The sequence below is a fragment of the Amblyomma mixtum genome, chromosome 3 (genome assembly GCF_055824585.1).
Source record: "Amblyomma mixtum isolate Tamu chromosome 3, ASM5582458v1, whole genome shotgun sequence".
Taxonomy (NCBI): domain Eukaryota; kingdom Metazoa; phylum Arthropoda; class Arachnida; order Ixodida; family Ixodidae; genus Amblyomma; species Amblyomma mixtum.
The window spans coordinates 178,476,559-178,503,551 of NC_143014.1; the positions used below are offsets into that span (position 1 = coordinate 178,476,559).

General features: G+C 45.5%; 1 protein-coding gene across 1 annotated transcript in view; it reads right to left on the minus strand.

Moving 5' to 3' along the window:
- Positions 1-26,993, minus strand: part of LOC149352844 (tachykinin-like peptides receptor 99D) — a 194,143-nt gene that overhangs the window by 9,262 nt on the left and 157,888 nt on the right. Inside the window, exon 3 of the mRNA XM_089582048.1 lies at positions 10,018-10,118. Within this exon, the coding sequence (XP_089438174.1) occupies positions 10,018-10,118 (101 nt within the window). The remainder of the gene's footprint in view (positions 1-10,017; positions 10,119-26,993) is intronic.

Sequence of the window (26,993 nt, forward strand, 5' to 3'; positions counted from 1 at the left end):
GACTCAGGCTATGAGGGACGCCGTAGTGAAAGGCTCCGGAAATTTCGACCACCTGGGGTTCTTTAACGTGCACTGACATCGCACAGTAGACGAGCCTCTAGAATTACGCCTCCATAGAAATTTAACCGCCACGGCCGGCGGTCAAATTTTGATTGAGGCGAAATGACGCGGTGCCACTAGAGCGCTCCATTGTATAAATGTATACGGAAAACAGCGAAAAAAGCAATTTCTCGCAAAAGCATTTTCCATAACACCATCCCCCACAACCACGTCTCAGTATTACTTCACATATCCTCGTCCGCAAACCACCTCTGCAAACGAAAACTCGGCCGCTTCTTTCAACAGCCTCTCTCTGAACCCCAATTCACGGCACAGCTGCGCCGTAGTTGGTCAAGACGTTATTAGCTTGACGGTCCTGTGAATTTTTTTCCCTAAAAAAAACTGTTTATTTTAACCCACAGCGTGCCCGACCACGCCACACTCAGAAAACCTCATTTGTTGCCCCTGCATGTCAGTCATAGAGACTACCTGATTTACGATTTTATTTGGTGCCCTTGATAAAATCACGCCCGAAAATTTGCAAACAAGGCAAGTCGAAAACGGGAGGCAGCGGATGATGTAAACAATATTAAAATAAAATATTAGGCTTGGCAGCCCAAAGTCTTTTAAGTCTGCAAAACACACTCAGCGAACAGAATAAATGAGATTGTCGAAACTTCATTTTCGAGAATATCAACGCATCTGCCGTTTCAACTCTTGTACGCTCTCAGCGGCTGCTCACGCCTGAGACACAAATGGAGAGAGCCAAGTATCGCTATGGCGGAATTTCGTGTAGAAAGGCAACCAGAAATAAACGGCAAGCTGTTTAGTGTAAACATGTCTGGTGTAAACAACTGAAGACATTTCCTCTTCTTTTTCCTCGCACGCAGACGTACATTTTTTTTTTCTGCGTATGGTTGTGAGCGCAGTGTACTTACACGTGATGGTGAGTGAGGCGTATGCTAAGCACTCGCGCACTAAGCTACGTGGTGCAGGAATACACCAGTGCTCGCTTAGACATTGGTTCGTGTTGAGTGTGGCCGACTGTGTGCGTGTAATTTTTTCCTGCATTGATGAATACGCAGAAGAGTTAAGCTGGGTGTTTCAGCGAACACTTTCAAATACTCAAATTCAAATGGCCTACGTACAGTTGTACCTTCCTCAGCATCGGACACCGCTTGCCTTCTCTCGGACTTTATTAAGAGTGCGGCAGCGAGATTCTGGGCCCAGCCAGACACTCCGCTCATCCGCCTGAAAAGACTAGATCCGGGTATGAAATCTGGGGTAACGCGGGGAATTCCGCTGCCTCGTGCGTGCTTGATGCATGACATCGTTTAGACGTCGCTTTCACGCGAAAGTACTTACATTTAGTTGGACGAGCGGACTCCCCGGAATGTTCCACTTGTGGCATAACTGAGACTGTGGAGCATGTACTAGTGGTATGTGCAGTATATGGGCGCGAGACTAACGTTGGCTGCTTCCTTGAAGCATTTGGACAGCAGACCACTCTCGGAGGACTTACTGCTAGGCGTTTGGCCGCAGATTTGGCAAGCGGCCCAGGAAATGCCGGCATTTTCACGTTTTCTTTGAGTGGCACGGGCCTCGATTCGCGCTTGTGATGCCATCAAATGTGCTTGCACATATTCCCATCTCTCTCCTCACCACATCACGACCCTCTTTCTTCTCCACCTCCCCTATCCCAGCTCAGAGTAGCAGGCCAGACCTCGTTCTCCAAAACATTCCAGAGGCAGGCTACAGAGTCTTTCTGGCCGACCTCTTTGCCTTCCTTTCATTAAATTTATCTATCTGTCCATCAAATATCGCTAAATATAAACTTTTCGATAAAAAAAAATCTCTACAGCAGAAAGCTCTCAGCTGCGGCAGACGTCAGCAATTGTGAAAAACGTGCTACTTATTTGACAGATCAGCAGATATGTAGTAGTTAACTATTTAATTAATGACGTTTGGCGGTTATTGCCAACGGCGAGTTTGTAGCCACGGTAAAGACAATGGCGTACTCGATTTTAAAACAGATCCTTCTCTAAAGCCCTGTAGAGCCAGAAAATCGTTTTTTTTTTTTGCACCAAACATAAACCAGAGCCCGAACTAGTGCATGAGGACCGTCGTTAGTCTAATGCAAACACATCGCCCGCTGGTCTCGTGTTTCAATGAGTGCGGTGGCAATTTCGAAATGTGCTATTTTTCCTGGCTAGGAAGCCTCGACGCTCAGCTTAGACAGCGGTCGGCGTTATCGTTTGCTTCTTCGCTCGGCGCAGGAGAAAGGCTGGTCATCGCCATCTACATGGCCGCCGATTTGGAAGCCCCGACAGCTGCTGGCCTGGCACTCTGTCTGTGCAGCGAACCCAGGAAACAGACCTTTTTTTGTTTGTTTGTTTGTTTGTTTGTTTGTTTGTTTGTTTGTTTGTTTGTTTGTTTGTTACTTTCGCATCATACAACTTCGTGAAAGGAATAAAGCGACGCTTCTTTGAGAGCATGGGGATATCTGTGCAGGATTGTCGGTTTCTTTACATGCATTGTGTAATTTTTGTCAAGCGATTGTTTCTTTTACGTGGTATCGGCTTGACATCTAAAATAAACGATAATGACTGCGCGGCAGAACATTTTTTGGCATTGTAGCGTGGCGTTGTTTCCTACCAGCTGTCCCGATTTCATTGTCGTGCCCCGGCGCAGATGCGTCTCGTTTGTTGTAAAAGTTCTATATGCCACGACTAAGTAACCTTAAACTAAAATTTTCAGCATTTCCGAGTCATATAACAAACATGAATAGCAAAAAGAAATTGCATATTTCAGTGTTTCAGTTGGTTTCAGCCCCGATCGGAACCTCGCACGAGAAAAAATGACAATTAGAACGACAACACGATTTTCACATCATGTGCTCAAACTGCTTTCTGTGCTTTGCAACGCTCAGAAGAAGGCGGTCTTTCATGACGTTCACAGTAAATAAGACCACCTGTCTGGGAATGCATTCAAATGATATTCTCACACATTGCTTTAGATCTTCGAGATTGGCCGGTTCCGTACTAAAGACTTCATTCTTAACATATCTCTAGAGAAAGAAATCCAAGAGTGATAAATCGGGCGTCCTAGTAGGCTAGGCTTTGGTACCACCCCGCCCAACAATCCATTAGTTAGGAGTGAACTCGTCCATGAATTTCCGAGTCGATGAAGAAAAATGCGGTGGGGCTCCATCATTCTGGACCCACATTTTTTTTTACAGCGCAACCAGCGCCAACTCTCAGGCAAATTCAGATGCGACACCCTTTAGAACGCAATCTGTGCACTTCTTCCCAGAAAGGTTTCCGTCGATATGAAGGGAGGATTAACAATATGGCCGTTGTAAATGCGACAGCCAGCATTTGCGGCCAATCATACCTGGTGCTTATGCTCACGTAGCCAGTGTTATTTCTGATCGCACTAATGATGGGCGTAGTGTAAATTGGCATTAGAGACCCTGCAAAATTGGGCGTTGTCAGTCCGAAGCACTCTGTGCAGAAATTCCAGGCCTTCGTCGCATTGAGTAAGACACCAATTGCAAAACTCAGCTCCTGGGTGGTACACGTTACGGGTGGTAGCTGTGTCTCCAAAGTGATCTCCGAACTGAAGCAGGCCTCGCTTCATATGTGATGGAGATTTCTCTGACACTTGCTTCCAGCATGATGAAGATGTACGCCAGGACATCGATGTCAAAATCATTGGTTGCAATGGTTGATCGATTTCTTTTCTGAACTTGAACTGATCCAGTGGTCCTAACTCTATTAATTACAGATATAAATGTGGAACGAGTCGGCACACAACAGTGTTGGGCAGCGGATACAGTCTAGATGCCGCCTTCGCGTCATTTCCGCGCTCATATAAGGGATCACAATGTCCACTTTCTCGGCAACGGAGTAATGAAGTTGTGCTGCCCCTGCCATTCTCACAATATTCACGCTGCGACGTTAGCGTTCTGCTCCTTACTCAGAAGAGGTGACACATCAGTACATTTAAGTAATTTCCGTCCCCCGGCCGCGGAGGTCGCATTTCGATGGAGGCGAAATGCTAGAGTCCCGGGTACTGTGCGATGTCAGTGCACGTTAAAGAACCCCAGTGGCCGAACTTTCTGCCGCCCTTCACTATGGCGTCCCTCATAGCCTGAGTAGCTTTGTAACGTTGAACCTCACAAAAGCACAACGTTTAAGTAATTTGAGACACCGACACTGTAACGGCCATGTCACACGCGCAGCACCAAAACGAGCACCTCAAAGACAAACGTCAACGCTTTTTGTGAAACTGGCGCTACTAACCACAAGAACAACTGCCTAATAGCACACAGCCACTGCGGCTGAAGCTCTCCTGAAGATATAGTACTTCCTATTACCCAAAGATTATGCACGAAAAGTAGCTAAACCTGGTGACTATAGATGAACGGACAATGACGCCTCTCATCTAAATAACTAGCCTTTGTCTGGGTAACTGACATCATCCTTGGCGAAGATCATGAAGGCCCATCCACACGAGGATTCAGAAAGGACGGAAAGGAGTAAGGAAAGAGTGCGATGAGGGGAGGTGAGAGAGGGGTGAGTATTGTCTTGAAAAGGTATTCTCCTCGCAAGAGTTCGTTCTTTCTTCAGCAAATTTAGCCTTCCCCCCTCCCGCCTCTGTTTCAAGCTTCTGCTTCGTGCAGCAGCTTTCACCATATTTTAAAACAAAACACTGGTCATTTAGGCTACTGCGCTCGTAACCGCTTGTTGTACGCATTATGTGTCAAGAAGAAGGTGGCAATACTCCAGCGGTATAAGCTTCGATGTATTTATTGAAAAGGTACATAGTGGCGAAGTGCCCAACGTCGCGAATAATTTGAGACACCAGAAATCAACATTCTATTCGCCGAAAGGAAGCGGTTCAAGCGCGTGGTTTTGATGCAAGTAAATCTTCAAGGGCCAAAAAAGAGTAAAAAGTCAGCAATTTTTAATGCAGTATATTTATTCGTACTCATCCCACTGCAGTTGTTACAAAATGAGAGACGTCGTTGAACGCTGCCCCGAAGTCTACGTTCATGCCTCTTTTATCTTCCCACATATTGCTCAGAATAGTGCTAAATCTCTTTATCAGAAAGTGCTGGCTACTGAGAACATATTGAAATAAAAATTTGCATGCAAGCTTCATGTGGTAATGAATATGCAGCGTTCAATCGCTATGCCATTATATCGCAACAATGAGAGTTAAAGGACTAAGCTGCCAAAACTCTCCTCTCTTTCGTCACCCTTCCCTTACAAATTATTTACATAAACTCTGCGAGTTCTCAGTGCTGAGAGCAGTTTTTCGGTATCCAGCATCAGCAGAACAGCTCCTGACACCCAACGATTGCCCATCGCCTTTGCATAAAGGCTATTGCATATATAGTACATATTTAAGTGCTAGTTTTTAGCGCAGAAAAGCCCCAAATGTGTTGCGGACAAATTTCTCCTCCATGTTTACAGTTAACGACCTTCAAGCAGAAAATCTCGCGAACTGCGCAAGACCTAAGTATTCAAAACGGCAACACAACTCGACGGGCTCTATAGTCTTCACTGTTAGCCTCTGGCTGAGACACCACACTGTCATTATCAAGACTTCGAGCTCAACATGACTTTTATTGGAATAATTTTCAATCAAGTTCCTGACTAGTTCCGCTATAGGCTTTCAATGAACCCACTCTAGTAGACCATGTAAAACGTCGTTCTCAGCCACCTGTGCACTTTAAATCTTTCAAAAATCTTTTAAAACACGATATTCTAAAAATCTTTTGTACCCAATCGAGAAAGACTGCTTGTATTACCTCAAAAACAACATAATCGAAGGTGATTTTGCCTACATGCATTTATAACGTAGTGTGGACAACAATAAACAAAATATGAAAGAAAGCAAGGGTATCAGGTAATTAAATTACGATTTAGAAATGGGCAACAAAAAATTAAGAAGTAACTAAAGCCATCATAAAATAGAAAAAAGTATGAATCATAAAAGCACTGATTTTGACGTGATAATAGAACATATTTTAGACCAAACAGCGGTGAAATATTGCAGTAATATAAATGCCACTGAATAAAAACCTCGGCCATAAAATGTGTATACCAGTCAGTGCTGCTTAAGGACGCCCAGCCATGCATAAATATCAGACAATATATATCAAGCATAAAATGCAGCGACTGCATTATATGCGCAGTACGCGGCAACTGACCTGAGCGCGCAGAAGCCTTCCTTGATGCTGGTATTTTTCTTCCTTCTCTCGCCTGTAGTCTTGTCTCAGGACTACAATTACATTTCGCATATTTTTTGTGTTTATGTGTGATGTGCGGATATTACTTTTTTTAAGCCATAAGGTACTCAGGCAGCAGCGCTCCAACTTACAACGTCCAAAACCGCGAGCATCGTAATTTGTGTTCTTACTTGTATGCTGTCGTTGTTGTCTTGTGTGTAGTCGGAGCCGAACATCTGCCTGGCATGCGTGACGTAGAGGGTTGAATGAAATCCTAATGTAATCAAGGATCCGAGGATTTTTCTCAGAGCAGCAAGGATCTATTAGCATCGAGCTCCCCTCTTCCCAGGGGAGGATGCTTGAAAAAGATTGAGGCCATTAATCCATGCAAATGTTTGTTCCGTGAGTGCGACAGTTTAGCCACTAAGCCGCAGGAAAGGCTTTGTTACTAAGCTGCTCCTAGACAAGAAGTCCTGTAAAGCGGGGCCTTTCTTTTTCAGAAGAAGCGATCAGCATAAAGCTACAAGGATGGAAAACTTGAAGAACGTTTACTAAGCCTGATATAAGACCACAGCAGACATTATAAGCGCTGGAGACACACCAAGAGTGGATAAGTAATAGAGTTCAAGGGAAGTTCAGAGGACTACAGGGTGAAGCTTCAAAACTTTTTCTTCGGCAGGAAAAATGCCAAGGGCTGTAAACAAACTAGTCGCACAGCACAAAGGCAAACCCCCGCAGCGCCTTTCTTTTTGAAGAAGCGCCCTTGCAGAGTTGGGTGCAGTTGACACCACTGGCATTATCGCTAGTCTATTGTAGTGCTTCTTCTGCAAGAAAGGGTGTCACAAACGTGGCAGCATTTATGCTTCTTAATGTCTTTTTTAATTGAACATATGTAGGCGACCCGTGTGGTTAAATATATTATGCATCTTAAGCTTTCTGATATAGTTCTATTCGTCGTGTATGTGTACGAAGACGCGGGATTAGCCGTACATGGTTCCTCTGATCAACCACCGCATGCAGAGGAGAGTGTAAGCGAAGCTTCTTCTGTTCGTATTTTTCTTTTTTGTCTTTGAAGTGACCCCTAGTAGTACGAAAGTAAGAGCGCACGTGTCTTTTTTTCTGTTTGTATTTTTCTTCCAGGTCTCCAAGGTGGCCCTTAGCACTTCGGAAGTAAGGGCGTACGTGTCTTTTTTTTGTGATTTACTTTTTTTGGTGGCGATGTAACCCCAACCCTGTCCTAAATGACCTTCATCCCGCTGCAACAGGAAGACCAAGCAGTAGCAAAGGAGTGTGTCAACGTGCGCGGTGTTTGAGAAGTAAGGCTATTGGTGAACAAAAGACAGTATCCACGAGGGTCTCCAGCGGCCGCCACAAAAGCCAATAAAAAGAAGTCCCGTTCGCTACCCGCTTCAGTCCGCTTTTTTTTTTTTGGGGGGGGGGGGGGGGGGGTAGAACCGCCACCGAGCACCCTCGGGACTCCAAGGCTCCGGCGACAACGCATCTCCCTCGACAATCCGCTTGCTGTTCCGGAAGGACCACCGCCTTCGAGAACCGCTGCGTGTCGTGATGGATGGACTGTCGCTGCGCCCCCGGTCACCGTATGCGTGTTTTCAACTACCCTTCCATTTGGACTGTTCGCTTCATTTTTATTCATCTTTTTTTGTTCTTTAATTGTGATCGCTTGTGTGTGTGTAATCTCTATGTACTTCAGCGGCAGAGTGTAAATACAAGTGCATAGTACTTTGTTAGCAGCCGTCACTTCGTTTTCCTTGATTAATGTAATGCCGCGTTCGATTTGCCTGTGTGTGTTTTCCTGAAAATATATTTGCTATTGTTGTTGTTATTTGAATTCGTGGCTCTGTATCATTCACAACGCTGAACATACACCGGCTAGCGCTGGGCGTCAAACTCCACCCCCTTTTTCCTCGGTTCGGAAAGGTGCTCGCATTTCTCCCGAGCCGTGAAAGAGGGAATTCGATCTTTTTTGTTTTTTTTACAGTTATTTCCTCTGTGCTCCCCGTAAACAAAAATTAACAGAATTACTCTCCACGCATACGGATTGGGCTTCCGGAAATTTTCGCTGAGGTAGCAGGTTGGAAGATACCAATTTGCGTACTGCACGTTAACACGTAAACAACTCTCGGCGACTGATTCAGTAGAATAAACGAACTGTGTCATACGCTGTTCGTGCTTCAAGCGAACTGATCTTGCAAGCAGGCCTAGCTGCGAGGTCAGGTGCCATTACTGCACTGCGAAACGCTCAGAGGGAAGCAGCTTTCCGTGTTTGGCATTTTCATATTACCTCCCGCAACGCGGCCGAAGACGCATACGTCTTTTATACACAATACCTCCACAAACACCTGCACTCTAAACACGAATGTGCCTATATGGGAGTCAGTTGTCCTCTAGCGCACTCCCTTTAATGAAAAGGGAGTAGGCTGGAGCAAAGCTTGCTCCCTTTTTACTCCTTTCTGCTTATAGTGTACGGAATAAGCGTGACATCAACGTACTGATAGGTGTTTCATGGAGACAGACCCCCCGATATCGAATGACTTTGTTATATTCAGGGTGTGCTGCTTCCAAAAAAGACGAATGTAGAGAGACCGGGGAGAAATTCTCAAAAGAAACAACGAACACAGTTCGTGAAAAGCATGTCATAACGCGAAAACTGCCTGCCTGCTTGGACTGTACTACTGTCTTCTTTATATTGTATATTGATACGCGCATTTCTGATACCAAAGAGCACGAATGAGACATCTAATTTGACCGCCCATACAGCGGGAACCAGCACTAACGTGCATGTCTTTCAGTATAGTGAACGCTTCGGGCTTTTTTATTGCAAGAAATTTAATTCAAATAACTCTGTCATTACGCACACTGATCCCACGCTCTTTCACTCAGCGTCCAGTCACTATAGCCAATGAACTACAACGGATCTCCTGTTTTACTGCTGAGCAGCATTACGTTGAGGTAGTTATAAAATTGCTGGCCAGAAGTTTTTACTCGCATTAGTTTAATGCTACGTTCATTGAGTCTCGTGGCAAGAATTTTCTTCAACTACGCACCCATGCTCCATTTCAGCGTGTGCCGTCATATGCACCTTGCTGCGATGTTAAGCTCTGTTGAAACGGTTTCTTAAAGCTCTCGTTGAACAAAGCTTGACTTTATAGCGAATACGCGGTCGTGCTCTTATTCACGTGACATATTTGCGCACAAGGATCCTCGAAGTTTTAGCAAAGGAGAATTCGTCTGTACGTGCTCAATGCCAGTGGCTGTCATCGTCGACAAGTAGACCTGTGACCGAATGAACACCCTCACGTCACTTACTCCTCTGTTTCTCGGCGGCGGCCTGTGAACAGCCAATCATTAGATGAAAGAAATACTGTGCTAGGCAGGAGTCCCAAAAATATTAACGAGCCTGTCAATGTTTCACGAGGACTTCGTCGTTACGCAGAGAGCCGGGCACACTGGTGCTCAGTTAGCGATACAGGGATCCCTCGTAGTCGAAATACAAGCAGAAAACCGACGTTTTTCCCTCTTTCCTGGAGCGAATAATTAACAACGATATCTTTGCCGCATCAACGCCGGCGCCATTTGCCACGGAGAAAGACCCTCATGAAACTGCCACTATAAAATTAAAAAAAAAAACGCCACACTAGCCGTCTACAACAGTGCACGAAGCCTAAAACGCAATCAGCTACGAATACAGCTCGAGATATGTTGCTGAGATGTGCACTTACGAATTGATCTCTGGGTAGATCTCAGTGAGGATGTTGTACGTCTGGTAGGGCAACCAGCACAGGGCGAAGATGGCTACCACGATGAACATCATTTTTGTCACCTGCAAAAAATTAAAAAAGGGTCGTCAGGAACTCGTAGCCGAAGACACTTTGCTGCGCGTAATTCTATCAAGACTCTTTTCTTTCGACTTAGTACAATGTACCCAACCTTTAATGCCACCCGGGCAGAATTCCGGCGATGCCACCCCAAACGCAAGGCTTCCGCTCTAAATTTAGCCATACGGAGTTGATATAAAGCCAACATATACCTTGCATCTCTTCGAAAGCCACGGAGGGATCTCGTCTAAACTTTTGCTGGGCGCTAGCCGACACGACGCGTCAGTGCCAATCTCACTGCTTTTTTGTTCTTTTTAATAGCTCTTCCCAGTGGTAGGCTAACCAACCACACATTGCGCCCGGTTAGCCCCCTACTCTTTCTTTCTCTTTTCCTAATGGTCCTCGATATAGGCTAAGTAGCAAAAAATTATAGTGTAGCTTTAAGTGCATTTTGCGTCAAACCACTTATATCGAACAGGCCATTATCCAATGCTTCCAGAAGTAAGACAAAAACACATTTTGCAATGGTTGCAGACGAGCATTAGTGCAATGAAGGCTGCGTCTTGCCGCTTGAAAAATATCGACATAAAATTTTCTCATAATATGATACATATTTTCACCATACGCAGTGACTTTCATGAGAAATAAGTATTTCATAAAGCATGCACAATGTAAATCTTTTTGACCCTCTTTGATATTGTTAATATTTAATATATTTTTAATATTTCTAATATCTGGCCGCTTATAGACCGCAGGCCATTCATGAATTGTGAAATGTCTGCATCTGTTATATACTTTCGCTATACCGACTTTGCTTTCAGGCTGTAATGCAAGACACAAGAGTAAAGAAAGAGCGGCCGTCCTCAGAAACAGATAACAGGCCACACGGCGGGTCGATGTACCGCTCCCTGCAATGCATTCCTTCTTTCTTTCTTTTTTTGTGTGTGTGGTAAGGAGAATTCAACTGTGCACCGTAGCAACCATACAGTTAATTTTTTTTTTTTTGAGTACCAATAAAGATTGATGCTTGCTAACTATCATTGCGAAAGGCTGCATCCGTTCTTGGCTGAAATGTAATGAAAAATTCTGAGAGAATGACAGGCTTAATGCAACGTCGACAAAAGACAGAACTAATACACTCGGTTATAATTCAAGCCGACATATCTACGGTAGACAATCTTCGTCCGAGTTTTATGCACGAAGTCATATAGGCTCTCTTCCTCGGTGGATCAGCGATCCATATACTCGTTCGCAGGTACGCGATGAGAAAAGCCCCTCCTACACTTCTCTGACATTTCCACCCGCCAGGCTACCAAAATGCGGCGGATAAATAAGCCTCTGATACTCATATTAACCTCTGTCCTCTTAGAACCTATACTGATGCATTACTGGCTAAGCTATCAGCTCATCAAACAAGCGCCAGATTAGTTGACTGAGCGGGCCGGGCATTGGCTAAGCTATCAGCTCTCCGTTCACCATAAGTACTCTGTGCACTCGGCAAACTCCGGCATAAGAGTGCATGCATGCTAGAACTGATATACATGTGCCTACATACGAAATACATATTTCGTACAGCCATACGGGGTGCTTGCATATTTACAGACATGTACTATCGCGCTCAATATGAGTTGCAACGCGCGGTCATCGACCGGGGCTCGTTCAGTGGTGTGCCTCCTCCAAACAGTCGCTCGGAATTCTGGGAGAAACTTTTTCCAGAGCGGGGGTGCTGTTGTTTCCTGGAACAGCAGTTTCTCCCAGAATTACGAGCGACTGTTTGGAGGAGGCACACCACGGAACGAGCCCCGGTCGATGACCGCGCGTTGCAACTCATATTGAGCGCGATAGTACGTGCATGTATATGAAATGGCAAAAAAAGTGTTCACTACCGTATTGTCAATATCCATATTCACGAGAAATGCGCTTTCAGTTGCGGAACAAGGTGCACACGCAACAGTAATAGACACATCTAGCACACCGTACAGCCTAGTACCGTTGTTACCGTAGTACGGGGAGCCCACGCGCCGTCAGTGCGCATGCGCAGATCGTCTTATTTGCATCAGATGGCGCCACGCACCGGCAACTGCGAGTACGCCTGACGCTCGCGACCAATCAACGCGTACGCACTGACGGTGGGCGGGCTCCCGGTATTTCGGTAACGGTAACACGGTACAAGGTAGGCAACTTGGTTCCTTACTGAAGCCAGATAGATTTTCAAAGCCATACTTCAGAAAAACTGTGTAGCGTTACAGTCGGTGTCACATGTTTCCGTTCGGTTCTGCGAAAGTCTCATTATGAAATGAGCACCAAGAGAACCGAAGACATTTGGCAGACATACTCTCCCCAAAACATTTCTTTTGCAACGCAGCGTCACTAAGCCCCAAACGACTTGAAAGCTGTGCAACCCACTATCAGTCTAGGCTGGACTGTCGTATACCGCAGCCATTATACTATATATGTTTGGGACTTTTATTTCTTCGTGGCAATGAAAAATGAACTACGCGGTAAACACAGTGCTTGCAAAGATGACACCCTGAGCATTGTAATGTAGCTAGTCGCTTTGCGCAGAGGCAGTGTCGCATCCCATGAAGTCTCTCTCTCTAGTCGCCTCTGTTGCAGCAGTTTTCCCGGCGTGGCATGGAGGCTTCTGTGCATTGCAGGCGAATATGCTTTCCCATTGACGGGGAGAGTGGCAAAATATTTGCGATGGTAGCTGCCCTTGTGCACTATGAACAATTGTTGCCCGCTGTTTGCGTCTGTTGTCGTTGCGAAGAAAACAAATATAAGGGATTGCTTCTCAGCGCGCAACGTAATAGATGGCCCAGCCGCTCCTAACATACTGAAGTGATCAAAAATGGAGCGAGAAAAATGGATCCGTTACAAAACGGTTCGCTGGAGAAAATCGGTTCTGTTTCCTAGCTCTGTTTTTCGCAGACATAGCAATCTGAAAAATAAAAAAATATATATGGCGACGTGGAAACAGTCGACGGTGTGCCCAATATGCAGGCGCTGTTTGAGTGAGAGCGCTGCAGTAGCGCTCATCGTTGAAATGGAGCCTGAGCAAAAATCCATTTGTACTGACCGTGCGCAGCTTGTAAAATGCAAGGGCTAGGCTTCGCAGTGGATCTTCACAGGCACGCCGTCAGTGACTCGAAAGCAATGCTATTAGTATTCTTGTCTACGATTTTGGCAACCGAGCCTGAAAAATTGTCGGTATCTGAAAAAGAGACCACGAAAGGCGAATTTTTTATATTTTATTCAGCCGCGGACCAAAAGCATCTTTCCCGAGTTTTCGTACTGCTTTTAACGTAAACCGTCCAAATTCATTTGTAGCTAAGACCTGAAAACTATACTCCAAAATAATTCAGCTCTCGGAAGGCGAAAAAGTTTAATGCACGCATGAAAAATGTGAAGCGCCTCCCAGTCACACACTTGAACAGTATGAGGACAGAGGCTGAAACAAGGCAGCACGTTTACACTACGCAAATCACATAATCTTTTCAATAGGCCTTCACTAACGCGGTCTACCAAGCGATACTTACTAAAAACTTGAGGCAGTACAAGATAAAACAGCCATATTCATCCGTTGCCTTACGTCATCAAAGGCTATCTGCATTGTAGCACATGCCGCACGGAGAAAGATTGAGTGATTGTTACTTTTTCATATATTACTGAAGTGTCCAGCCATTCGCCACTAATCACACCTACTCTGAGCAGCATTGTTCACCTGGGTGCCATGTCAACTTGCCACGAGTTTCGGCAATAAATGAATGGAATGCATTACGATCAAGTATGATCAGCCACATCAATTCGTCGCCTTTTCAAGCAGCGTTACTAACGTTTTTAACCACAGATAACTTGCTATAATATCTTCCGGACGTAACTGATCTTGCCTTTTGTAACGACCAGCTTATGCATTTTCATTTCTTTTTTTTCATCCCACTGTTACCTGAACTTTACTTGCTGTATGTGTGTATTTTGTTATAACCTCGTTTTTCTGCAGAGTTCTGGGACTTTGTAGTAAGTAAATAAATAAACATCTGAAATCGTAACGCCCATACCGCACATTTCCTAGGGTGGTTATAACAAACGACTTGCTCCACCCAGCCTGACAATCTACCGATACAGATTACTTCTGGATGAGTTACAACGCTTCGCCGACCTTTCTTCAGACACTTCGGTGGTAAAAATTAGTGGCACGCATAGCATGCACGCTGCAACCAAAGCTAGCAGACACTTCTGCAAAGCAAATGACGCCAACGGTCAAACGGTCCACCGCCGCGTGTTAAAACCGTAGCTAGGATCTGAGTCGTTGGATTAAACTAAATATTTCGCTTTCTCTTTTACAGCGTCTTCCCGTTGTTGCGACAGGGAATTTTGGCGTACATTTACAAAGTGAGAAAGACCTCTCCGACACGCGTCTTTCAGTCACGTTTTCAGAGAATTCCCTGCATTTCTTGAAGCCTCACGCTATACCAGACGCCCCTAAGCCTAGATGCCTAATGAGTACCGCTGCAGCGCGCCGGACTGCCGCCAAGCCATTAGACCAAGTTCTATTTCCTTTGCAGTTACATGTATACATGTACTGGCGCAGACTTCCGGCAGGCTTTCATTAGAAGCTGGATAAAGCGCGCGTCCGGTTTTCAAGTGAGTATGACGTCAATGTTAAACTGAGACTGAAACACCGCTATCCGAAAGGCTGCCGGATGCCTGCTTTTAAACAGGGCCGGAAGCCTTTCATGGCGCTCTATGCGAACTCTGCCTTGCATGCCTGCGTACTAAATGAAAAATAAATGATTTAGGCGATGCCAGTCTGTTCGCGAAAACGCTCTCTAGTCGCAATGCCAGGGGAATGCACATGTCTGCTGTCGTTTTCAGTTGCGAAAGCCCAAAGAGGCTTGAGTGGCGGTGAAATAAACATTTCGGGCATTACGCTGACCTCATAATGACGACGAAGAGCTGCCATATGAAGATCAAAGATTTTCCGCGTGCATTCTCGGCGTGCACGTCTGAAGCTAGTTGTTGGTGGACTGGACAGAGGTGAGTACATACATATATCGTTAACTCTCGCTTACGTGTACGAGTTATTCAAATACAGCCATGTTACGTTACGTGTGCCAGAAAATTTTTCGGCAACAGTAAGCTAATTGTGCTTATAAGGAAGACAAAAAAAAACTAATGCACTCGAACGACTTCTTCAGCTGCGCCTCCTGCTTTGCGGATTCTGAGCTGTATCAGATGAACTATGTTCAATATAGTTATCTGCTTCCGTTATAACAGATAAGCAACCGCTCAGCAGTAAACCACCAACTCAGTGAGCGCTGTACCACACGTGCTTGTCGAAAGGCCAAAATTGTCTGTTTTTAAACTGGCCTGACTGCTGAAAGGCTCAATCTTGCAAATATATATTTGGTTCTCTTTGTACCGTCGCTTAGTTTGCCTCGTAATCTGCGGCACGGTTTACGTGGTTGAATACGAGCAGTAAAACCTACGGACAGCAACTGCCGCGAGAACAGCGACTAAGCTGCTAACAGTGGCAGCTTCCTGCGATGCCGCGATCGCATTTCTCGGGGATCGCACGCGAAGAAGGCGTTGCGCCACGTGCCTTCGCGGCTGCAGTGAATCCGGTGTCTGTTTCCCAATTGCCTCTGTCCGTTAATCTGACCCGAAACGGCGCCTGTCTTCACGCCACTCCGTCGTTAGGAGACCAGCATTACGTCTGTTGTTCCTTTCTTTTTCTTTTTTTTTTGGTTGGTCCCTTTAACACCGGGCCCCCTTTAACACCGGAGCCCCCTGGTCTCCCCGGCATACGACCGTAGAGGAAGCACCTGATGTGCTCACGCCTGCGTCCGCTCACGCGCCAACAGTGTCGAACAGTGTAGAGGCTTCTTTGGGGCGAAATTGCTTGGGCGCCGTAAGACAGGCACGTGAATTTGTGCGTGGTCGCACAGCATAGTGCCTTAACCAACCGTTCGCTAAATAAGGTTACGCAAAGCTCGTACCACCGATCAAGAGAAAGAGGGGTGACGGCTGCGGAAACCGTCTATAACTCAGAGTGGGCCTCTCCACGCACCACTGAGTCACTCGCACTACATTCGACTCAAAATGCTACCCCCTCCCTGCCTAGCCCCCCCCCCCCCCCCAGGCGGGATTATTCCGTCTAAGATTGGACCTTGCAACAAATAGAACCCGCATAAAAATCAAGACTCTCTGTAGAAACTGAGCAGCAAGATCGAGTTAAACCTGAGGTAGCAATAGCGACACATGTGACACGCATTTCTGTTTCTTTGATTTCATTTCCGAAAAGCGTCAACTTTTTCGGTAACTCTTAATGCTGCCAATGAAAAAGTGAAATAAAAATGAATTTAGATGAATTCACTGCAGCGAACCCATATTAGCATCTGATTCGTAGCACGGCTAACGTAATAGATGGCAAGCCTAGAAAATTTGGTGCAGCTTTCATCGCCGGAGTGGTCTCGCGGCGGTGCTCACCTTATGTAAGGCCAGGTCAGATATAACCTAACATGAGAGTGTTTCGTTGGCCTATATTTCAGGAAAACTATCACAACCGGCTTTGGCAGCACAGAACCTCTACGGAGGGTTCGAAATAGAAGGTCGGCATGAGACGAAGGTGCAGAGCTATGTTGCAGTTCATCGCATTTCTCTACCTTCACTTGTGACCGTTCCAACAATTAGCCTCCCGAGTGATCCCGCATTTCCAATAAACGAGCCCAAATGGCCTATTTTTCACAATGCGTGTTTTCTCGGAGTTCAGTATATTTTCTGACGCGCGTGGCATCCCAGCAAAATATTTGAAGATAAAACCGATCTACTACGTCGTTCATCTCAACCACTTTGGTTCGTATTTCCTTGTTCCTTTTGATTGATTTTCACCGACAGCAGATACTGAGCTTTTATTGCTACGAGAGGAGGTTATGTGGAGCAGCGATGACATTTTTTTTTCTTTTCGCGAGAAAAAGAGCTCGTAAAAATTTTAAATCAGGTGTAAAGAAGTTTTCCCTTTGAGATATTGCACTAGAGTTTCAAGGGTGGCGGGAGAGGGGGGGGGGGGGGCAATCAGGAAAGGACATAAACGACCGGAACCGTAAAGCAAAACGATAACGCTATCGAAAGAAGGACCAAAGTGATTTCACTCTGACGTTTCTGAAAACGGCCAGCGCCAAATCCAAGTTTAGCAGCGGGAGAGTTAAGATATTACGCCAAACCAGCAACTAAAGAAACGAAATGCATCCAAACACAAATTGCACTGGGGACGAACTCCAACGACGCCGTGGCGTCCTCCAACCAGATGCGATTAGACTCCACAATTACGTAAGTTTCCGCTGTTGCTAGGCGCACTTATCATGACTCACGGCATGCGCTTTTCAGTGCGATGTGTCTCCGCGCGCACAGCATGATGACTAAGACGGAGGAGTCGTTGAGACAGCCTCTACTTCTCCAGATTTACTTCAACTTCACTGCGCACGGATCTTCCGAATCTCCTTCCTTGCTGCAGAATGGCTAGCGTACCGCTGTACCGCTTTCGAAATCTCCTTTTTAGCCGCCTGATGGCCTCGCGAGCCCATCAGTCACGATATGCTGTCCATCGCTGCTACGTCCATTATGGCCATTTTGTTAGCATTCACTATGTAAAGTTTTCAAAATCCCTGCCTCATACTTTCATCAACGTCCTCTTTAAAACGGTATTTAAGAGCTAACATGCTGTTTGCAATTGCACTTCAATAAAAAATTTGTTCTGTTTGAACACAGTTGTGTGTCTGTGTCTGTGTCTGTGTGTGTGTGTGTGTGTGTGTGTGTGTATGTGTGTGTGTGCGCGTGTGCGTGCGCGTGCGTGCGTGCGTGTGTGTGTGTGTGCGTGCGTGCGTGTGTGTGTGTGTGTGTGTGTGTGCGTGTGCGTGTGCGTGTGCGTGTGCGTGCGTGTGTGTGTGTGGGTGTGTGCGTGTTCGTGTGTGTGTCTGTGTGTGTGTGGGTGTGTGCGTGTGTGCGTGCGTGCGTGCGTGCGCGTGCGTGTGTGTTTGCGCGTGTGCGTGTGTGTGTGCGCGTGCGCGTGTGTGTGTGTGTGTGTGTGTGCGTGTGTGCGTGCGTGTGCGTGTGTGTGTGTGTGTGTGTGGGTGTGCGTGTGTGCGTGTGTGCGTGTGTGTGTGTGGGTGTGCGTGTGTGCGTGTGTGCGTGTGTGCGCGTGCGCGTGCGTGTGTGTGTGTGTGCGTGTGCGCGTGCGTGTGTGCGTGTGTGCGTGCGTGCGCGTGTGCGCGTGTACGCGTGTGCGCGTGTGCGTGCGTGTGCGCGTGTGCGTGTGCGTGCGTGTGTGCGTGTGTGTGTGCGTGTGCGTGTGTGTGAGCGCACGCGCGCGCGCGTGTGTGTGTGTGTGCATGTGTGTGTGTGTGCGCGTGTGCGCGCGCGCGTGCGCGCGAACTTTAAAGAACAGGCAAACAGACACTGCAGACACTAGCAACTTATGGTTCTCTCTCGGTGCTGAAATTCTGCTTTCACTAGCCATTCGGAGCCCTCCATGAAAGGCAGTGGAAGGCAAACAGCAGTGGCTCCAGTAAGCCAGCACATTCGCGAAAATATTAATTTTCGGTTACTTTAAAAATTATGGGGCCGCTTGCTTAATTCACCTAAGAGGGCAATGCGATAGCTGTGTGTTCTGGTTCCATTGCTCACGGATGGTCGTTGATGAATACGACGACATCCAGTGCACAGCGCGAGAGACTGGGGAGAAACTGGGAGGACAGTTCGAATACCGCTCGAGGTTATAAAGTATTTATTTATTTATTTATTTATTTATTTATTTATTTATTTATTTATTTATTTATTTATTTATTTATTTATTTATTTATTTATTTATTTATTTATTTATTTATTTATTTATTTATTTATTTATTTATTTATTTATTTATTTATTTATTTATTGCGCTTGCCATCTTTGGTAGTGATGTCGATTGTGTCGCAGCCTCCGAGCTTCTGCGCTGGCAATGGATTTTCAAATTTAGCTGCGCGCTGTGATTGGTCCTTGGAGATCACATGACACCTGTGACATCATCGCTGTCTCAATATGTCAAGGAATTTCCTGACATCCGGTGGAGGAGTTTTGGTGTAGTGATGTCGATACTGTCGCAGCCTGTCAGCTCCTCCGGTGACGATGTATTTTGAAATCTGGCGGCGCGCTGTGATTGGTCCTGGGAGGTCACGTGACACCTGTGACCTGATCATTAGCTGGAACAATCAGAGGATTTCCTGACATCTAGCAGGTTTTGGTGCGACGACAGCTCTTATGTTGTGGCATTAGAAAAAGTCCGGCGCAATTCGCTCTGAAACTAAGCGTGCCAAATTGTAGCGCCCTCCATCAATCTTCCCAGTGTCGGGGTGGACGCTATTATGAGAACAACGAAAAAAAAAAGGCGAAACGTTAGCGTCTGCGTCTACAACGTCGGTGTCAAACGCCGGAACGATCGTGCAAATTTAATGGCGTTAACAGCTGCATTTTTCACCATGGAGTGATGACCAAAATATTATTCGCAATGAAGTAAGCTTCGCGGCCACCCCAGATGTGCTGATCCGCATCAGCGGCAGCCGCAACATATGTAACCCTCCGTTTAATGATGAACTCTGCGATGCTAATGCGTAGACCTTATGACGGCGTCCCATGTGCACCGCAGCTCAGTCCCAACAGCCAAATGCTGCACACTTTCCTCTCACTTCTACGTCGATTGCACTGCGAAACCCACAGCTGTTGAGCTTGTATACGTTACGCAATAGCGCGAATCTCCCCCAAGCAAGGCTTCTCGGAGCTCTGATTTCACCGTCTCCAAAATAATTGTCTGCTCGCAAGATTGCACAATGCGGAGAGAAGTCGATCGAGGAAGCGTCCTTGTTTCGCAATGCACGCTCAGCTACCTCCGCAAGCTGTGCCATATGCAGGTGTAATCCGGAACTTTCCTTTCTTTCCGCTGCCATGACCGTACTTCGTGGTCACACTAATGTCGGCCCACATTCCGCACTTATTGCAGTCGTCAAGTAGATTAGATTCAGATCGGTGAAACAGTGCGCACACATTTTTGTGTTGCAAGCAGACCACCGACATCTAGAAAATCTCCTCGGTCTCCTTCTCCTCTGCTCTACTCTTGCGCACAGGGTTCGAGCCTGTCGCAGTTTTTTGCCCGCTCTCATTCCTCACTGGCGCGTTGTTTTCGACTCTCGGCCCGCGCCGCGTGGTATCAGCATTGATAAACGCGGCCCTGCAATGACATTGCAAATGCGCAAATTATCGTTATTAATAAATATATTGGTTTTGGTTTATGGGAGTTTAACGTCCCAAAGCGACTAAGGCTATGAGAGACGCCGTAGTGGAGGGCTCCGGAAATTTCGACCATCTAACGTGCACTGTCATCGCACAGTATGCCAGAAAAGAAGTATTCCTAAGTTGTCGTTTGAACCTAAATAAATAATTCCAAGCTTTTATTTCATAACTGATTATTCTAAATAGATATATTATTAAAAACCAACACCCGTTTACCGCAATTTGTCAAAGTAATGGCTGGAAGGAGCAGGTTACTTTTAAGCAAAAATCGCGTGTTATTCCTATTTGTGATGTTAAGCTCAGTAATTGTTTCCGCATGAACTTGTCTATTAAATATCCGAAACAATACACAAGTGAACGAAAACATACAGGTCATCTCGAGAGGCAGAATGCTAGTACGAGCGAAAAGCGGCCATGATGGGGCGGTGCAATGGGGAAACGTAACAACTTGAATAGAGCATCTTTGAATTGGAATGAATGGCTAAAGATGCGATGTGTATGAGCGACCCCATAACGACATACAGCAAGTTATGTGGATGTGTATAAAAGAGTAATATAGTAGACTCGAGTCTGGTAGTCGGAATAACGGTGAGCCCGAAGCAGGGCTTTAATGCCATATGTGACCTTCTTACAAATATAGAAAATATTACAGGTCAGTCTGAGATTGGGATCGAGATGTAATCCTAAATATACAACGCAATCGGTCGGTCCCATGTCGAGCGATGCCGTGAGAAGGAAAAGTGTGCCAGGAACATGCTTGTGGGATGACCAACATACCACAAAAGAAGTCAGAGTCTGCTTCGCAGCAGTTTTCAAGAAACCGAATTAACCAAACAATCAAGGGAACGACTTGAAGTAAACAGCGCGGTATCGTCGGCGCATAGAACGCTATTGCATGGTTGTATCGATAAAGTGAGGTCATTTATATACGTTAAATATAAGAGGGTACCTAAATCGTTCCTTAAGGAACATCCATTTGAATTGTTTTGATATGAGAAGGAATATTTTTAATTGAAATAGCTTAGGTCCAATCAGATGAATAACTTTTTAGTGAAACTAATAAAATCAAGTTTTTACCGTAGTTTTCGGGCTCAGCAAATAAGACGTCGTGATTTATACTCTGAAACGCCTTTTTTAAAGTGAACAGACAGCCCCGGTAAACTTACCTGAGTCAGTTGCCGATCTAATCTATAAAGCATGCTATGGCAATGTCGGCAGATAGACCGCGTCTGAAACTGAACTGCTCGGATGAAAATATGTTATGCTTATTATAAAACTCACCAATTCTGAATACAAGCAGCTCCTCATGCATGTTGCTTTGAAAGGGTAGAAACGAGATAGGCCTATAAGCGGCAATATATTAATAGCGCCTTTTTAAATATATGTATTGCTTTTGCTTGTTTTAATACTTGAGGAAAAACACCAGTTGTGAAAACAAGATTAAATACATGACAGGGCACATCACACACTTAATTATTAACCAGTTTAATTTGAAAGGAGTGTATGCCATGGAAACCAGGGCCCGTTTTCTTTAGATTGGCTCTAACGGTTAAAATTTCTTGAGGGCATTAAGAATTAATGAAAAATGAATCTTGGCACCGAGGTGGACAAATTACATCCTGCGGTGAAGCTAATTGGATTTAAATATGGTCAAAAGAGTCACTAAATGCGTTATCGACGTCTGCAGGATAGGTAAAACCACGCTGTTATGACTAATGAATGATATGGTGGCAGTAACGTGAACGTTGTTGAGAAACTCGTTAACAAGCTTACATTCCAGCTTTGACCCATTCAGTCATTTCTATTTGCGTTTTAAAATACTGCCTCTTAACTGATTTTAATGCGGAAGTAAGTATGCTAGAATGCTTGTTTCCCGAGCTTTCAGAGCTCCATAGTATGTTTATATACCGAGATTTTAACGCTGCATTAAATGATCTTTTTTTTTCGATTTTTTAATACAGGTTATGCTTTTTTGGTGGGAATTCAGAAGGTTGCCGCTCAACCATGGAGAGCAAGGTGCGGTATATCTCGACTCAGAAGCTGATTTCCGCCTTTCAGATATACAGCGAAGTGATTAAAGCGGAAAATTCACAAATAGCACCCTCAGGGCATGAATGTAATATGTCCACGTAGTCGTTTTTCTTTTTGTTTTCTTCCTTTTTTCTCGCAACACGCATGATATGCATAGTCTCATGCTAAGTCCCGATAACACCCTGGTTTTTCAGCCCGTTTGGCCTCAGATAATCTTCGCTTTCCCGGGAAACAATCGTAGCCCAACATTTAACGTAAAGAAAATAAAAGAGAGAGACAGCAAGCATTATCCCCCCCCCCCCCCCATTATAATTAAAGGTGCAAATAAAGCATAATTAGCCATCAGCACAGCACTCTGCTTTCGAGGCGAGCACAGAGAAAAGTTTTGAATAATTTTCAACGCAGAAGCCGACTGCACGCCCCCCGGCCGTTGCCAGCGAGCCATTACTAACAGCCGTCTTCTCTAATGTATGCATGTACCTTTTCCTCATTGAAGGCGCAATCTTTTCGGTTCGCGTTTCTTCTGTCTTCATGCTGCCACAGCGGAATTACACTTACTCAAAGCCAGATACCACAAAAACCAAACACAAAAGTAGGGAATGATTTCGCCTAAAACTGCTCCCTGAAACTAGTTGCTTCACTGCGCTGCCTCTCTGCAAATGGCTCTGGCATTCGGTATTTAAATAAATAACTTCATTGCTGTGATTTCACTACGCTCTAATTTCATTACAGTGTTGCCATTCCTATCATGTTTGGTTCTGATCAAATTAAGATGCGTGCGCTCGCTCAGTGGACGAATAGCAAAACTCGAAAGAACGCCGGAGGAGAGAGCAAGTGATATGATTGTTCTTGCTCGTCAGTTTTATTGCTGAATATGTTTTGCAGTGTATCCCAATAAATGCTGCTTCCGCAGGCCGTTCGTTTCGCGCACTTTTCAGTCGAAGGACGCGCGCCTTTTTGGGCGTGCGGTCATTGCTGGGCCACTGAACGTCTCACCGATAGCGCGCTAATATTTTTCACGCGTCTTTTAACGACCACCGGTAAACCTAGAATGCCATCCTACACTTTATTTTTTAACGCTTTCTCGTGAGTTCCGTTTGTCTCGGGCAGACCAGCATTTTAATGGTTTCTTTTTAATCGCAGCCTACCTTCATGTTACCAGCGTCTCCGCGGGCTGTAAGCGCTTGCTCTCCACGTGTTTCCCGAACTACTGATATCTTTCAACGAAATGATGGGCCTTTGAAGCTGTGCGAGCATTGGGCCGTTTACGAGCACCTACAATACGCTTCTTATCGACCCTCCTCATTCCAGAGCCCGAAATCGTTTCAGCAGCAGCTATATAGGCTCGCTGGCAACTGAATCGCCTCTGCAGATCACCGGATAATGTTTTCATTGACGTTTCTCCTTTTTTTTTCTTTTACGAGCCCAGAAACGATGCCAGAGACATTGCGGGCGCCATGATTTGCTGCGGTGTTCACAGTAGTAAAACCCGCCACCTTGTTTTGCAGACAGGCCTGAACGACGAACCGTTTTTTCTTCGTGAGCTCGTACGTATAGACAGTTTTCTTTCAGGCGGATTTCCTAGGAATAATACATTAACGCCGTAAACCGTAACGTCGCACTGGCACTCCTAAAGTCACATGCACGAAGAAGAAAACGGTTACGATAGTTAGCTACGATCCCGAGAGCGTAACGCTTGCGATAAATTCTCCCTTGGCGTCCTCTATTGCAAGCAATGATCAAACTCCTAATCGCTGAAGAGTTTCAAGATTACTTTCATCTTCTTATATTTCGTCTGACCATATCCTTTTTAAATTTTGCAATAAAATTCGGCTCCGGTGCTTAAGTCACTTAAATGGCCTGCCATAGGCCCCCAAAGAAACCAGCACACATAAGCTCTATACTAAGGTGATAATAAAGGGCCGATCTAAACGCCGGTCTATACTGTGTGCACTGAATTGCCGTCGCCCCGGGGGCTTCTGTACAATCCTTTGATTCGCTCTTTCGACCAACAGGCATGCAGTAACACATACTTCGTCGAGGCGTTGTCGAAGGGCAAGTCCGAAATATTACAGCTCACGCGACGGACGGCCCTATCTGAAAGAAGAAAAAAAAGACGAAGCGACAAATTTCTATTCCACCGTCTCCGTTCTCCTCCGTTCCTCCTTTTCACTTCTCGGCGCAGCGGACATTAAAGAAAGCCCGACGACGGAGAAACATCTCATACCTTAATGGATACAGAGCACAAAATGAGCAGCCCTCCCCAACGCGTTAACTAGGACAAGTACTTTCACTGATGGAGTAATGCAATATAATTCGTCGGCACTCAATTGCACAATCCTACTGGAACGCCAGCCTCTTTCTGATTGTCAAGAAGTCTACTCTCTTGAGCACCGCATGTGCCATAGAAGGCTTGAAGCAGTGGATTCTGCAGTGGGATGAAATAACCCAACTGCTCGGAGAATTTCGTCATTTGCGCTCGCCTACACTTAAGTGTACTTGCAAGGCAGCATCACTTCCACAGCCTACAAAATTTAAACTGAGGCAACAACAACAGTGTTTATTTTTTTGTCTGAATCTCTGAAACGATTCTATATCTGTCCCACTATGTGTCTGGGGTATATATCTGTACACCGCGCACTAACGCGTGTGTATTGGGGGTGCATTTCTCTTATCAGCCGTTGAATGCCACGCTGCTACCAATGCTTATCCGGATGCGCGTTGCGAGGAACCGCGCACGTCGTACGGCAACTTTCATTCAGCACTGGCGACAGTTTTTGTGGTTTTGGCACTGTCGCTTATCTCGATCGTGTAACACCTAATGTTCTTTCTTCCCCCTTACAAAGTCGTAACTTCGATTCTTTTAAACAAATAGCAATATAGCGACACAGGTAAATGGTTCTGCTTCTCAAGGACACCTGCGCCGAGCAAGATAAACGATCGCAGCCTTACCTCACCGCTGTTGCAGAGCGCGACAGGGAAATGATTCTCTCCCGACACAGAATTTCACACAGATGTTTCTTCTCTTCGATCGTTTGTTCAGTTTCAGACAATGACACGAAGATTCCGCAATGTCGAGCGCTTTTTCGGCATTTTGGAGCATCGACGTATCGCGCTAAACGATAGAACAGAGCGCTTCTTAAGGTTTCAAGTCCTTTTACGGCCACGAAACGACGATTAATGGCAGAAGTTTGCTCGCGCAAAAGGCATGCAATTTTCCAGCAATATTACAATCGTGAATTCGTTTCCTAATGGTTGCGACTGCTTCGTGGCTTTCTCTTATTGTTTTTTTTTTGTTTTTTTTTTTTTTGCTGAACAGAGTTCTGCAACTGCGACGAATTTAGATATAGACGCTGCACTTTCTTTTCTTCTCTTTTTGCCTAACACAGTGCTTCTAAAGTATATATCATTGTATATTTCAGTGCAAAGACGGTGTTTAGCAGTGTCGAATGCCGTATAGCTAAAGCATAACAGTATGTGCCCAGAGAAGCAAAATAATACATCGCTGTCGATTTCATGGAACAAATTTGAGCCCAAAGTAGAATTCCGATAAAAACGAAATTTACGAAGAATGTTTAAGCAGCCTCCGACTTTTACACGGCAACTTCCCGAGACACGCACCTAAGGCTCAGGTTTGATTAGGCCCAGTCCCGCTATTTAGCAAAGTCACCGCAGCATTTGTCTCTTTCTAAAATTTAAATGTTCGTAGCCGCCGCTCCCAGTTTTCCTTTTCAACTTCTGCGCCTAGGCTTACTTGAAGCGTTGTGTTGAAACCTGTTCATTACGCTAACTTTCCCCGCAAATTGTTTGTACACCCCACCGAAAAATGTGGCTAATTGGCCAGAAAATAAAAACAAATAATTTCCATTGTGCTACGCCACGTGTTTGGCGGCAAAGTGTCAGGCCAAGTGCCGCGATGGTCGTCAGTACCACATTTGCGTGGCGTGTGCTCTGGGGGAGATCCAAGGCCTGTCCGCAGGTATGGCTACTTTTGAGACGGATGCACACGGGATGAACAGAGACCGGGCATTCAGGTTACAGCACAACTTGTGCAGCCTCACAAAGACAGAAATATATTCACGAAAAGTTCCGCCCAGGCATGGTAACCTTTCAACGCTTGCACTCACACTTGCAGACAGCTTTTATACTGCGAAGGGAGAAGATTGCTTATTGTTTGTTTATTTGATCCCGCAAGAGTCTGATGTTGAGGCATTACATGAGGGAGTGGGAGTTACAAGGCAGAAAAATTCAATAAAATCACGACGAATTGTTATCGATGAGCCGCTTGGATGTTACTGGGCCGATAATGGTGGCAACCTCGGTGGGGAGGCAATTCCAGTCTCGTGCTGTGCGCAAGAATAATGACTGCTGAAAAGTTGTAGTATGAGCATGTGGGGGATACACTGCATTACGGTGGCTGGAGCGGGCGATGCGGTCGTCTCTTTTTATGTACTGGTTATCAGAAGGCGAAGAATGAAACAATTTATGAAAAAAGCTAAGACACGCTATCCAACGGCGTGAGGCTAGTGAG